Source organism: Heterodontus francisci, chromosome 10 (genome assembly GCF_036365525.1).
Source record: "Heterodontus francisci isolate sHetFra1 chromosome 10, sHetFra1.hap1, whole genome shotgun sequence".
Classification (NCBI taxonomy): domain Eukaryota; kingdom Metazoa; phylum Chordata; class Chondrichthyes; order Heterodontiformes; family Heterodontidae; genus Heterodontus; species Heterodontus francisci.
In genome coordinates, this window is record NC_090380.1 from 101,491,482 (window position 1) to 101,507,400 (window position 15,919).

Sequence of the window (15,919 nt, forward strand, 5' to 3'; positions counted from 1 at the left end):
TTTACAAAACCATTTTGACACTGCCTGATTACCTTGAATTTTTCTAAGTGCCCTGCTATAACGTCTTTAATAATTTCTTCTAACATTTTCCCTATGACCGATGTTAAGCTAACTGGCCCGTAGTTTCCTGCTTTCTGTCTCCCTTCCTTTTTGAATAAAGGAGTTACATTCACTGTTTTCCAATCTAGGTTCATGCTGTTCTGGCCTCTGTTTCACACATGTCTCTATCTTTAGTTTGCCGAGTCCTGTGAACAGCTTCGAGAATTCTATTTGAAAGGAATTGTGTATCTTTGTTTGCTGAACTTCAGCTATCTTTTAAGTCAACTGCAGTTGTTAGCATGTATTCTTGCTCAGTGATGAAAATTCTTGATTGTGTAAGACATATAACGTCGCTACCAGTTGTCTTCCTTTATGCTGAAGAGTCGCTTGGAGTTTGCCTTTTACTCGCAGTTGTGTCCTGCCTGGACCATGCAACTGTATATCTGTCGGTTGCAGGTAATGTCTCTTCACCCAAGGCTCTTGGTCAGACAGCACCGTGATGCCAGCCCCTGTGTCAAGCTTAAAATTCATGAGATATCCATTCATGTAGATGTCTGCTGTCCAGAAATCTTGGTCTGGATTACTGATTTCTCCCAAGAACTCTCCTGGTTCTTTCATTGTGGGTATTGCTGCACTTGATTCACTGCTGTTTGTGTGAAGGTCTTCTGCTTTGTACCTTTAAGAGTAGAGATTTTGCTGTGACACATCTTCCCAAAGTGCCCAGTTTTTCCACAATTAAAACACTCAGCTTTATTTTCTGGGCACAACTCTCAGCGGTGGGTCTCCTTGGCTCCACCACATTGGCAAGGTGTTCCTATGTCATGTGCCTTCTCACCTGTATGTTTTTTTTGTTCCTCAAAGTGTTTGCCTGGCTTTGGCTTAACCAGTTGGATGGGCATTGAACTCCTTCTCATCCATGGTTTGTCTTCAGCTTGGAGGATGTCCCTGTCTGTTTGTGAACTTCAGCCTATATTACAATTTGAATGGCCTTTTCCAGTGTAAGGTCTTCCTGGCTTGCAACAGGTCTGACAAGGATTCATCTGCTATGCCGACAACGATATTGTCTCTAATTTGTTCTGCCTTTAAGTCGCAGTATTCGCAACCTTCTGCCAATCTATAAAGGTGATTAATATAGACGTCTACAGATTTGCTGATCATCTGCGCCTGCTTATTAAATTTGGCTCTTTCCAAGATTTTATTGGTACTGAGATTAAAACATTTATTGAAGGCTTGGCGTACCTCTTCAAGTTTATCAGTGGTGTCATTGACCCTTGTTGGACGATTACATCATTCACAATTGCCCCTACTGAATATAGGAGGATGTTCACGTGTTCCATTTCAGATTTTGTATGGAGTGGCGGAGCTATTCTAAATCTTAGGATCCTTTTCCTCCATGATAGCCAAATTTGAATCTGGTTGGGACCCTCTTGATTCTGGAAAATCTCAGGCATTCCCAATTTTAGAGCCATATTGCTTTCTTAATAGACTTTTTAGGGTATTCCCCTTTCTTTAAGAAATTCTTTTTTTTTCCAGGCTTGGTTGCCTTACTGGAGATGTCCCAGCTGTTTTTGGGTGTTCCCTGCTGTTTTACTAGGCTTTTTAAGGGTTTTCCCCTTTGTTTGAGAAATGCACTTTGTTTTTTTCAGCTTGTTTGCCTTAATGGAGGTGCCCAGAAGTTTATGAGCATTCCCCGCTGTTTTAATAGGCTTTTTTTAGGGCTTTCCTCTTTGTTTGAGAAATACACTTTGTTTTTTTTCAGGCTCGCGTGTCTTAATGGAGCTGTTCCTGCTGTTTTTGGGGATTCCCTGGGCTTTTTGCGGGTTTTCCCGCTCTTCGCCATCGCATTCAGCCCTAGTGAAGGATTGAATTTTTCCCTGTTTCTTTTTCTTCCCGAACATGATGCCTTAAGAAAATTACTGCAAGCTTTTCGAAGACTTTTAAAGTGATCCCCGACCGTTGGTATTATAACTTCCCCAATTGCTGAATTCTACTTGTAGGCCACCATGCTTCCATTCTATGGTGCAGCCTGCACCTCTGTGCTCTCACTCACCACAGCTGAGGAGCTCTTTGCAGCCTCCTCTGCAGGAAAGTAGTTTTTTTACTGTTCTGGGCCAGTATTTATATTTATATTTCTCTGGTGTTCATCTGGTGTTTCTTCTAAAGGTAAGGAAATCTCAAATTCTCCAGGTCGCCATTGTTTTACTGCTGTTTTACCAGTGCCACCATGCTGGGTTTAGTTGTATTTGCATTAGTAGAGTTGTAGGGCATTCTAGAGAAAGTCTCAGACTCCTGTAAAGGTTAACTGACAACTCTTTATTATTTACAGTTACTATATACACTTTCTGCGAGCCACCTAAGTTAGCATCCTTTGTGCTGCTATACCTTCTTCTCCTCAAGCCTATCTCATGTAACTGTTACATCATCGCTTGTACAGTGGGAGGGGCTCTCTCATTGTCTTTGGTATTAACCCTTTACATCCTTATACAACAATGTGGATACCACCTGATGAGCACTGCTACTATATACCAACCCATCTCTCAATACCAAATATTTGAACAGGTTGGTCTTGGGATTGAATAACATTCAATTGAATGTTAGAATAAAAGACTCTTCTCTCTGCTGGCTTTGCATACCTCAGCATAGTTCCTAGAGGGAATCCCATCCAATTGTACACAGTTTCCAGCTGGAATCACCAGATAACTAAGTCCAATCAAGGGATATAGGGATCAGTGGGTAATTGGAGCTGAGGTAGATGATCCACCATGATCTTGTTGAATAGCAGAGCAGGCTCAATGGGCTATATGGTTTACTGCTGTTCCAATTTCTTATGTTCTTCTGTTCTTATAACAATCAAGAGCAGAGATCTCTACTGTTGGAGATATCAGTGAACTGTCTACATACATGGAATCACATCCCCACTATATTTACATTGCACAAAACTGCACAGAATTTCATACAAGTTTGCACTAAGTTGTCCATCTTACTCAGGGAGGCAGTGTGTGAAATAGAAAAATACACACTGGCTACAGTGAGCAGTAGTGTCCTGAGATTGAAATGAAGAGATACTGATAGGAATAATGATGACAATACTGTGATAATAATGACGTAGTCTAGTGCAAGTTTTGATTTACGTGGCTTTTCTTTAAAACTCTGACATTGTGCCTAATAGGCAGCTAAACAGAATGTTGCACCAGATTATGTTTTACATACAATAGAAAGAAAACCTATTATAAAATCAAATGAGTTATGAACTATATCTTAGCTGTGGTGCTGACAACAACCCAGTTGCAATTTTGTCATTCCGGAGTCCTCAGGTCAACCACGGTGGGATACAAATTATATCTAACAGGTATTCATAGTGTATTAACCATAAAATGACATGTTGGCAGACTGACTACAGTTAATCATATTTTTTATATGCATTTAACCTTTAATTTGATTATATAATTGATAAAAATCTCCAGCGTGGGGATTCCTTATTGCACTTGAATTAAATTTTAGACTATTACTTGGTTTTATGCCTGTACAAATGTATATCATAGCAGGGATATCCACATGGGAGAGATTATATTGACAGAGCATAATAAACTGGAGAGCGAATCTTCATACACATTATCCCTCAAAGGCTGTCCTGCTCAGACAACAAGAATCTGGGCTGCAGTCCTTGCGCACAGGATTGAATCAGTGCACTACAGGCCTTTTTGATTTTATAAAATATGCCCCATGAATAAAGGCCGACACGTTCTACAAAGAAATACGATTATTGTTTAACTAGAAAATCTCTTCCAGCTGCTTATAATTGAGCACATGACAGTAATGAATTCCTGCACATGCACTTTATCTGGTCTTTTCCTGTTTTGTAAAGTAGATTTTCTGCTGAGTAAATGTGTCACTGAGAATTTTTTTTCCTTTAGTTCAAGTGCCGCAGCCATTCTTTCAGCCATGTGTGCCAGGATTACCTCAGTTTTGCCCAATAGCTATGTGGTTAAATAGGTTGAATGCAACACTTGGTTTGGTACTGAACAACCCTCCCCCACACATATACACACATATATACATACTCCAGGAAGATCCTGCAGCCTGTACTGAATTGAAGGCATTACAATTGGCCTCATTGCCCCTAGTGAAGTGGCCGTGGGGATGTGGAACTCTGATCTTTATTGCCTGTAGGGGGTGCTGTTGCTAGTTTTATCAGGAACAAACAGTCCATCAGCAAACTTTAATCTTTGACCTGTTGGTTCCCCTGATGGCTCAGCTGGTTAAAGCAGTAAGTGACTGTGCAGACCAGGAAGGTGCCAAGTTTAGTCCACGGTCTCTGCTGCTTTTGCAGATTGTGGCTGGGGAAGTGGTTTGGAGTGGATTAATTGGCCTCAGGCCTATGAGTTAGGGTGGGAATAATCAACCATTGTTTCCGCTCCTGAATACTGCCCAGTGACTCCTGTTAGTAAGTTTGCATATGTGGACAAGTGAATGAGGACAGAATGAGGCTCTTCCACGATACCCCTTCCCATGGTGTATTATCCCATGCTAACAGTCGCACACAGGTAGCAGTGCAGGAGGGCAACCAGCTCACATGGAGGTCTATATCAGTAAGAAGTTAACTCTTACAGGAGAGGGAGAAAACAACTCGTGGAAAAGAAGGAAAATGCATTGAAATGTTGGCAAACTTTCACACAAGAGAACAGGGTAGCAAAACTCGCAAACCCTTTGATATGTTTAAGTGTGAGGAAAACTGAATAAATACAAATACAACTCACACAAAAGGCTATTCTGAAGTTGAGTAACAAGCCTGAAGTTAACAACACAAGCAGAAAGTGTGGGAAACACTTAGTGGGCCAGTGGAAGGAACAAGTGAGTTATTATGGTGAATTTTAATTCTCCACAATCGATGGGGGAAGAGTGGAGAGGGTGCAGTTAAAATGGCCTACTCCATTTTGTACTCCATTCTGTCTGATATGCAGTTTTAATTGTGCTGGTTTTGGTGGTGAATGAGCCTCATTAATGGGAGCCTCATTTATAAATCCAAATCAGGGATCCATGAAGTACCTGGGACCCTGACAGCAACTTAAGCCACTCCACCATGCCCACCCCAGCACATTGTCAGGAAGCCAGCAAGCTCCTTGTGAAGGAGGCCCCACAAGAAATGTCCATGCCTCTGCTGCCCCAGACTCTCCCCGACTGCAAGAGCCCCATGCCCACCAGCAAAAAGAACCTCAGAGCATGCCCCCCTCTCGGAATTCCTCCATCCTTCCAAGATGGCCAGCTGTCACTTTCCACTGGAAATGGCAGCATTCAATTGAGGTCCGCTGATTAAGATCTGCCAGGTCTTCACATCGCACTCCCAAACGGGATAGCTGTCCATTCCTGGCAGCTTCCCACTGGGGGATAAAATTGGCCCTCATGTTTCAGGCGTGGACCCTTTGTTGGAACAGTGTCTGATTAGCTTGACTTTAGTGTTTAGAAGAGGCTTACAGCTGGTGGACAGCCTTGGCGCAGTGGTAGCACTCTTGCCTCTTGAATCAGATGTCACAGAGTCAACTGGTGCATCGCAGGTGAGCATGTAGTTCCAGGCTGACACATCAGTGATTGAGTGCTGTACTGTCAGAAGTGCCGTCTTTCAGCTGGGGCATTAAATTCTCAGGTAGATGCAAAAGACTCCATGGCACTATTCAACAAAGAGCAGGAAAGTTCTCCCTTTGTTCTGACCAATATTTATACCTAAAGAAACACCATTAAAACAGAAATAAAAACAGGAAATGCTGGAACCACTCAGCAGGTCTGGCAGCATCTGTGGAAAGAGAAGCAGAGTTCATGTTTCGGGTCAGTGAGTCTTCTTCGGAACATTTAAACAGATTATCTGGTCATTTATATCATTGTTGTTGTGGAGACTTGCTGTGTGTAAATTGACTGCTGCGTTTCCCTATATTACAATGACTAAACATCAAAAAGCAGTGCATTGGCTGTGAAGCACTTTGGGATGTCTTGAGGTTGTGGAAGGTGCTATGTAAGTGCAAGTTCGTTCTTTCTTTAACCTCATACCCAGTAAAAAAATCAAAAAAGGAGTGAGCCTTGATGGATGGATCAAATAGCATGTGGTCCAAATGCCATTTTAAAGTGGGAGGGTTGAAACCTGGACTTTCCCTCTGTGCTTCAATTATAAAAATCAATGAGGCAGCCAACCCAAAAATCAGATTGTCTAGTTCAAAATCAAAAATTAGTTGCAACACTCATTTAAATGAAAATATTTCCATTTTTTTGGTGTCATCTTCTTCCCGGAAGGTTGACTACCATGGATCTCCACCTCTCTCTGTCCTGTGCTGCCCTTGCACATTTAGTATTGGTCAGTTGGGCGGCACAGTGGCGCAGTGGTTAGCACTGCAGCCTCACAGCTCCAGGGACCCGGGTTCGATTCTGGGTACTGCCTGTGCGGAGTTTGCAAGTTCTCCCTGTGTCTGCGTGGGTTTCCTCCAGGTGCTCCGGTTTCCTCCCACATGCCAAAGACTTGCAGGTTGGTAGGTTAATTGGCCATTATAAATTGCCCCTAGTACAGGTAGGTGGTAGGGAAATATATAGGGACCGGTGGGGATGTTATTGGAATATGGGATTCGTGTAGGATTAGTATAAATGGGTGGTTGATGGTCGGCACAGACTCGGTGGGCCGAAGGGCCTGTTTCAGTGCTGTATCTCTAAACTAAACTAAACTGTATCCATCACCCATTTTCTCCTCTGCTTCCCTCTCCTACATTTTCCATTGATCTTTTCTTCCAATAATTGATTTGTCTACCTTCTTCTGTTATGAGACACTGGCATAGTGGTAGTGTCACTGGACTAGTATTCCAAAGGCCCAGGCTGCCTTGGGGACATGGGTTCAAATCCCACCATGGCAGATGGTGAAATTTGAATTCAATTAATAAATCTGGAATTAATAAAAACTTGTCTAATGAAACCATTGTCGATTGTCGTAAAAACCCAACTGGTTCACTAATTCCCTTTAGGGAAGGAAATCTGTCATCCTTACCTGGTCTGGCCTACATGCGACTCCAGACCCACAGCAATGTGTTTGACTCTTAAATGCCCTCTGAAATAGCCTAGCAAGCCAACTCAGTTGTATCAAACCATTACAAAGTCTAAGAAAAGAAATGAAACTGGATGGACCATGTGGCATCGACCTAGACACTGGAAACGACAACGGCAAACCCAGCCCTGTCAATCCTGCAAAGTCCTCCGTACTAACATCTGGGGGTTTGTGCCAAAGTTGGGAGAGCTGTCCCACAGACTCGTCAAGCAAAAGCCCAACACAGTCATACTCAGGGAATCATACCTTACAGACAATGTCCCAGTCACCACCATCACCATCCCTAGGTATGTCCTATGCTACTGGTTGGACAGACCCACCAGAGGTGGTGGCACAGTGGTAGACAGTCAGGAGGGAGTTGCCCTGGGAGTCCTCAACATTGACTCTGGACCCAGTGAAGACTCATGGCATCAGGTCAAGCATGGGCAAGGAAACCTCCTGCTGATTACCACCTAATGCCAACCCCCACTCCTCAGCTGATGAATTAGTATTCCTCCATGTTGAACAGCACTTGGAAGAAGCACTGAGGGTGGCAAGGGTGCAGAATGTAATTTGGGTGGGGGACTTAAATGTCCATCAGCAAGAGTGGCTCAGTAGCACCGCTACTGACGAAGCTGACCAAGTCCTAAAGGACACAGCTGCTAGACTGGGTATGCAGCAGGTGGTAAGAGAACCAACAAGAGAGAAAAACCTACTTGATCTCATCCTCACCAATCTAACTGTCGCAGATGCATCTGTCCATGTCAGTATTGGTAGGAGTGACCAACTTGTGAAGACAAAGTCCCGTCCTGACATTATGGATACTGTTACGACCAGGTGAGAAAGAGGTCTCGGGTTCCCTTTCAGCCTCACCTGGTCTTACTATAACAGGGTTTAACTTTAAATACACCATGTTTTTAGCTCCCCCTTGGTGAATTCTTGTTCACCACTTTCCAATTATAAGGCAAAGAAACCAGCACAAACAGGCTTTCTTAGGTTTAAAGAAGAAAAGTTGAAATTTATTAAAGTTAAACTCTAATTCAGTCAGTGCCTACGGATACACAACACACCCCACGCATGCATACACGATACACACATGCAAATAGAGACAGAAAAGAGAAGTAAAATAAAATGGAAAAGTTTGAGGTGATATCTGAAAAGTTGCTGTTACGGTTCTTCGAGCTCACTGTAGAATCTTTGATTGTCGGTAGATCTTGCTTTTTGTTGGTGCCCAGTATTCTTCTTAAACCTTGTTCATTGTAAGAGACTTTTCTCTCTTGGGGTTCATGTGCTTTCAGTGGATTCAGAGGCTTGTGAGAAAGAGATGGGAGCAGACAGGACAGTGATCTTCTCAGTCCAGGAGAAAACAGACTTTCTGCCCAAACTGTTTGTACAAATTCAAAAACCTTAGGTTGCCCAGCAGATTAGTCATGTGACTAGCTGGTTTGACCATGTCCGTTTGTGTATTTGGCCATCTTAGCAGTCAACCTGGGATGCGAGCTCCCCCACCTTCAATGTCTGGTGATCAAAAGTCCATTGTGGGTTGAATATGTCAGGGAATGGCTGCTTTGTCCTTCCAAATGCTATCTGTTAATATGGAAAATGTCTTTCCAGCCAAGATCTGGCAATTTTTTTTTTAAAACAAGGCATTTCTTCACCCTGGTAACAGTTTAAAATCAATGTTCATGACAAAATTAATGTGCCTCATTCTTGGCAGGTTGGGGCCGACACCCAACGGAATGAAATGCGATTCGAGAAAAGGCATATTTCATTAAAAGGGTCGAGAGGAAAATATAAGATACAGAAAAAAACATGCATTTCTCTCATTTATTTACAAATCCTAAAACTTATTAAAATCGCCCTTTGTTGGCATCCCCAATAAGCATGTGGTTCTTTTTTGGGGAAGTTTCCCTTCTGTTTGCACATTTCCATGGTTGCCCAGGGTGTTTGATCCCGCTGAGGTAATTTTGTTTTCAGGAGAGTCAGTAGTGGACAGGGCTATCCTGAACTCTCTTTCAGTGCTTTGCTGAGTCTGGTAGTTTTTGACTTTGGGGGGATTTAGGGGGATGGGTGGTTTTCTTTTTTCTGACTGTGGGGGAAGATTCTTTGCTAATCTCCCCTTTGTCCCAGAGGACACTCCTTCCTGCAGGTATTTGTGCAGACTCTACTGCACACCCCTGTGGCACTTTGACTAGGTGAGGCATCACGCTCATGGTTTCTCTGCCTCCTGGAGGTCTTTCTTTGTCTTTGCAGGTTCCTGTAAATGCTGTTCGCAACTCTGGTGGGGTGGTTCCAGTGTCTGCATTTACGTAGGAGGATGTGGAGTCTAACTTTTCACATTTGTTGATATTGGCTGACCGGATAGTAAAGGCTTTCATCCGGGATTCCTCCTGGACTTCCTTTAACCTGCACTCTTGGTCACTTGTTCCCCCTCCATTTCTAAACTTTTGCCAGCCTTGTGCCTGCATGTCCCCTTTTGTTCTCAGTGGGGGTTCCTTACAGTTCACTAGCCCTCTGCTGGAGGGTCCTCCTAACAGGACTTAGGGGTACAGGTTTCACTGTAGGTTGGGGTTTCCCCTCAAGCTGTCACATGCGGCAACTCCAGCAGTATACCACATCTTTGTGGAGTTTTGGCCAGTCAAACAACTGTCTTCTGCGGGCTTTGGTCTTTCGTATACCGGCATGTACAGCCACTGTAGTCTCGTGGGCCCTCTTAATATTTCTCTCCGGTACCTCTGCGGCACCACTAACTGGTGAACTACAGCCCACTCCTTGCTCTCAAGTCTGTGAGGCGAACTCCATTTTCTCATCAGTACCTCATTCTTTAAATAGTAGCAATCAGGGACTCCCTTTCCTTCACTTTCAGACTGGGCAGCCTGTGCTAACTCTCGCAATACTGGGTCGGTTCACTGAGCCTCAGCTAGGGAAAATCCATTTAATTCATTCCCTGGGTCTCCTAACTTTCCAAAGAAAGTTTCAGACAGACAGACCTGGTCATTTGCCTGCAGTGCTAATTCAGTCTACTCTGGGGAGCTGGTTTGATCATGGCCTGATCCACTACACATGCAGCGAAACTGCAGGGGTCTGTCTCCTGTCACGGCCCCATCTCTCTGACCTCCTGCGGTCTTTCTTTCACTACTCAGGGGGCTACCACCTTCACCCCCACCAGATCATTACCTAGGAGCAGGTCAACCCCGTCCACAGGCAAACTAGGAACAATCCCTATAGTCACCGGTCCCGAAAGTAGGTCGCACTCCAGATGCTCTCCAACAACATTCACCGCCATTCTGGTGTTCACTGCACTCTCTGGGGGAAAGGCCAGGCGTTTTCCCAGTAAAAGGGATCTAGTGGCCCCTGTATCCCTGAGGCTTGCTTGTCCCACTCGAGGGGTATGGGATACTTTCCCTTCAGACACAAAACCCTGATAATCTTCAGGCATCCTACAAACTTTTCCTACACTTGCAGTAGTAAGCTCCCTCAGTCTCACTCTTACTGCAGTTAAAGCCACAGCTTAAAAGCAAAATACTGCGGATGCTGGAAATCTGAAATAAAAACAAGAAATGCTGGAACCACTCAGCAGGTCTGGCAGCATCTGTGGAAAGAGAAGCAGAGTTAACATTTCGGGTCAGTTCCGAAGAAGGGTCACTGACCGGAAACGTTAACTCTGCTTCTCTTTCCACAGATGCTGCCAGACCTGCTGAGTGGTTTCAGCATTTCTTGGTTTTATTAAAGCCACAGCTTGTTCTATTGTGCTTTCCATCAGGTTCCCATCTTCACTGAGCGGGTGTGCCCTGATTAACCCTACAGGTTTTCCCTTTAGTTTCCAGCAGTCAGCTATTAAATGCCCTGCTTTATTATAATGGAGCACACAGGTCTCCAGATCTCACTCTTGCTCACAGCACCTTCCTTCTTGGCTGGAGGAGGACCCCTTGTGTCTCCTGCTTTCCTTTCTCTCCCAGGACTGCTTGGGCTCCTATCACCTGCCCACACTTTGTCCTTTTCAGATTTGTAAGGGTGATTAGGAAAGGTTCTCCCCTGGGAAACCGACTTATAAATTAAAGCAAACTCATCGGCCAGAATGGCCACTTGCCGGGCTCTCTGGAGCCACTGTTCCTCTACATGGGTCTTTATGGAGAGTGGGAGAGAGTGTTTAAATTCCTCTAACAGAATTACTTCCCTGAGATTCTTATAGCTGAGCTGCACTTTAAGAGCTCTCAGCCACTGGTCAAAAGCTAGCTGCCTACTTCTTTCAAATTCCAGATAGATTTAATTAGCTTGCTTCTAGAGGGTTCTAAACTTTTGTTGCTAGGCTTTGGGTACTAATTCATATGCCCCGAGGGTAGCATTTTTGGTCAGTTCATAATTTGATGAACTCTCATTTGGCAATAGAGAATAAATCTCATGGGCTCATGCTTGCTTTGTAATAAAAGAGGCCAGATCTCAGCTGGCCATTTTAGCTGCCTTGTCAGTTTCTCAAAAGACACAAAAAATGCTTCCACATCTTCCTCATTGAATTTTGAGATCAGTTGAGATAGTTTTAACAATTTTGTACCCAACCCTGAATTAGTCTGCTTCATATTGGCCATGCTGCCTTTATTAGCCAAGGCATAGAATATAAGAGCAGGGAGGTTATGTTAGAGCTGTATAAAATGCTAGTTAGGCCACAGCTGGAGTACTGTGTACAGTTCTGGTCTCCACACTATAAGAAGGATGTGATAGCACTGGAGAGGGTACAGAGGAGATTCACCAGGATGTTGCCTGGGCTGGAGCATTTCAGTCATGAAGAGAGACTGGATGGGCTGGGGTTGTTTTCCTTGGAGCAGAGAAGGCTGAGGGGGGACCTGATTGAGGTGTACAAAATTATGAGGGGCATTGATAGGATAGATAGGACGGAACTTTTTCCGTTAGCGGAGGGGTCAATAACCAGGCGGCATAGATTTAAGGTAAGGGGCAGAAGGTTTAGAGGGGAATGGAGGAAATGTTTTTCCACCCAGAGGGTGGTTGGAATCTGGAACACACTGCCTGAAGGGGTGGTAGAGGCAGGAATCCTCACAACATTTAAGAAATATTTGGATGAGCACTTGAAGAATAAGGCACATTAATTTTGTCATGAACATTGATTTTAAACTGTTACTGGAGCGAAGAAAGGACTCGCTTGAAAAAAAATTGCCAGATCTTGGCTGGAAAGACATTTTTCATATTAACAGATAGCATTTGGAAGGACAAAGCAGCCATTCCCTGACATATTCAACCCACAATGGACTTTTGATCACCAGACGTTGAAGGTGGGGGAGATCGCATTCCAGGTTGTTACTGCTAAGATGGCCAAATAAACAAATGGACATGGTCAAACCAGCTGGTCACATGACTAACCTGCTGGGCAACCTAAGGTTTTTGAATTTGTACAAACAGTTTGGTCCAAACATGGAGAAAAGAGCTGAACTCAAGAGGTGAGGTGAGAGTGACTGCCCTTGACATCAAGGCAGCAGTTGACCGAGTATGGCATCAAGGAGCCCGAGCAAAACTGGAATCAATGGGAATCAAGAGCGGAAATTCTCCACTGGTTGGAGTCATACGTAGCACAAAGGAAGATGGTTGTGGCTGTTGGAGGTCAATCAACTCACTCCCAGGACATCACAGCAGCAGTTTTTTTTAATTGGTTCATATGATGTGGGCGTCGCTGGCTAGGCAACCATTTATTGCCCATCCCTACTTGCCCTTGAGAAGGCCTTCTTGAACCACTGCAGTCCATGTGCAGTAGGTACACCCTACTGTGCTGTTAGGGAGGGAGTTCCAGGATTTTGACCCAGTTACAGTGAAGGAACGGTGATATAGTTCCAAGTCAAGAAATGACGTAGATGCTGTGACTGTGCGTCGGTGATGAAGGGAGTTCCTCAGGGTAGTCTCAACCATCTTCAGCTGCTTCATCAATGACCTTCCCTCCATCATAAAGTCAGAAGTGGGGATGTTTGTTGATGATTGCACAAAGTTCAGCACCATTCATAACTCCTCAGATACTGAAGCAGCCCATGTCCAGATGCAGCAAGACCTGGACAACATCCAGGCTTAGGCTAATAAGTGGCAAATAACATTTGCGCCACACAAGTGCCACGCAATGACCATCTCAAACAAAAGAGAATCTAACCATCTCCCCTTGATGTTCAATGGCATTACCATTGCTGAATCCCCCACTATCAACATCCTGCGAGTTACCATTGACCAGAAACTGAACTGGACCAGTCACATAAACACTGTGGTTACAAGAGCAGGTCAGAGGCTGGGAATTCTGTAGCGAGTAACTCACCTCCTGTCTCGCCAATGCCTGTCCACCATCTACAAGGCACAAGTCAGGAGTGTGATGGAATACTCTCCACTTGCCTGGATGGGTGCAGCTCCAATAAAACTCAAGAAGCTCAACACCATCCAGGACAAAGCAGCCTGCTCAATTGGCACCCCATCTGCCACCTTCAACATTCATTCCCCCCACCACCGATACACAGTGGCAGCAGTGTGTACCATCTACAAGATGCACAGCAGCAACGCACCAAGGCTCCTTAAACAGCACCTTCCAGACCTGCGACTTCTACCACGTAGAAGGACCAGGGCAGCAAATGCATGGGAACACCATCACCTGCGAGTTCCCCTTCAAGCCGCGCACCATCTGACTTGGAACTAGATCGCCATTCCTTCTCTGTCATTGAGTCAAAATCCTGGAACTTCCTTCCTAACAGCACTGTGGGTGTACCTACACTCCAAGGAATGCAACGTTTCAAGAAAGCAGCTCACTACCACCTTCTCGAGGGCAATTAGGGATGGGCAATAAATGCTGGCCTAGCCAGCAACATCCACATCCTACGACTGAATAAAGAAAATGATGTGACCGAAATATTGTGTCTTTCTCTCTTTGATGTTATGCACTAATTTCCTCTTTTCTCCAGCCATTTTCAGCACCTCCTCATGAGTCTTTCTGTCTGTGTAGGTTATGTGGAACATCCTCCTGTATGTTCACATTTCGGGCTGGATTTTATTCTCCTCCTAATGTCGGGCTCTGTGGCGGGGGTGCCGGAAGATCGGAATGGCAACAGCCCGCCACGGAGGCCGACGCCGGGATTGCTGGGCCTGATCTTCCCGGCAGCATGGAAGCTCTGTGGTGGGCCCTCCGCTGTTCTGTGACAGGATCCAACATAGAAAATTTATATTTGCTGTTTGCATTAATTAAAATCTAATTTACAGCGATCTTACCTGCAGTTCCAGATCTTTAGAATGACGGGTGGCATTCATGTGCCTTCACTTTCCAGGGAAAGCTGATGCTGCTGAAGTGGGGAAGGGGGGAGCTCTGCATTTGTAGTGTAATGGGGGGTGGAACAGGGTGAACTCTGCATTTGAGAGTAGAGAACCTTCCGGAAAGAACAGAGAGGTCCCTTGAGGGAATTCAGTCACATTGTCGTCTCCCGGAGAACCACTGAATCAGCGTCCATCTCTTCAAACCGGAAGCCTCAGGACCGCTGAATTCAGCCTGAAGCCAGCCAAGTCACCAACTTCCACAGACTGTACAACCCTTTTATTTCTGTAGACTCTAATTCGACCAAACTATTCATCCCCCAATCTGTAACCTATTTGTGTGTGTGTGGGTGTGTAAGTTGGAGCCTATTTTATTATTTTTACTTAGATCAGTTTAAGTACAAAAAAGTTAAACTCTTTCATTGTTAAACATGAGAAACCTGTCCAATTGGCTCGTTTATGATCATGGCGCATCAACAGTTAAACACTCACTGCATTGGCAAGTACATCCACTTAAAAAGAAATAAATCTGTTGTGATCAAACAAGGAGAGGAAAAAGAGGGGAATCGTTCAACCCCTTCTCACCTGATCATAACACAAACCCCATCACCCCATAAGCCATGTAACATCCAGGAAGAGATGAACAACCAGGTAAAAACCCAATTAGGGAAAAACATCTGGAAAATTCCTCTCTGACCTTTTACGTGATCAAAACTAGTTCAGGAAACCACTCTGGCCTTCATTAATGACATACCGTACCTACTTTTTATATAAAGTGATCTCCTTCTCAGCCAGAAACAGATATTGTAGGAATTTAGCAGATCACACAGGTTCACTATTCTCTGATAAAAAAAAAACCACTACTGTTCTGGCCTTACATAACTTGAGATTTTAACCCCTAGTCCTGTTCGTGTGACCCCTGGTTCAAACGATGATATTCTGCCACCTAAAAAGAAGCAACCAATGGAGCAGTGTTATTTCACAGCAATAAGTTGAGCATCAAAGTCCCAATGATCTTTCAGTGACTGTCAACACAAATTTAATCTTTCAGTGAGGACGTCATCACACATCAACTGAATGGAAAGTCCAGGCTGTCGATGTTGACCATGACACCTGCTGTCGGAAAAAACCCACCTTCCACAAGGCAACAACAGGTCAGACTCCAGTTTGATAGATATAAAGTAACACTGCACTAAATGTGCGTGTGTGTGTATATAAAAAAGATAATGGGTTGGATTTTATTAGCGTGCTGCGCTCCGCGGCAGCGCGCTTGGAACTTGGCGGCCTTCTGACACGGAAGTGCCGCCGCTGAGCCCCCGGTAACGGTGTCGGCACCACCGGGCAGGCGCCAGCGCCATTTTTAAAGGGCTTCAACACCTTCAATAACATTTCAATATTTAAAGGTCCCAGTTTCTGGGAAATAACAATAACATTTTATTTCAACTTTAAATCCCATCTCCCACATCCCCAATGGATAATTTATATACAAATTGCCCTCTCCCCCCATAATAAACTTCTTTTGATATCCCGAACTTTCCCCCCAAA

The 15,919-nt window shown here is 44.4% G+C and overlaps 1 protein-coding gene across 3 annotated transcripts in view; it reads left to right on the forward strand.

Moving 5' to 3' along the window:
* erg (ETS transcription factor ERG) overlaps positions 1-15,919 on the forward strand; it is a 276,398-nt gene that overhangs the window by 114,452 nt on the left and 146,027 nt on the right. For all 3 annotated transcript variants that reach the window (XM_068041173.1, XM_068041175.1, XM_068041177.1), the window contains one exon: positions 15,426-15,528. In XM_068041173.1, coding sequence (XP_067897274.1) covers positions 15,472-15,528 — 57 coding nt within the window. In that variant the 5' untranslated portion in view covers positions 15,426-15,471. The remainder of the gene's footprint in view (positions 1-15,425; positions 15,529-15,919) is intronic.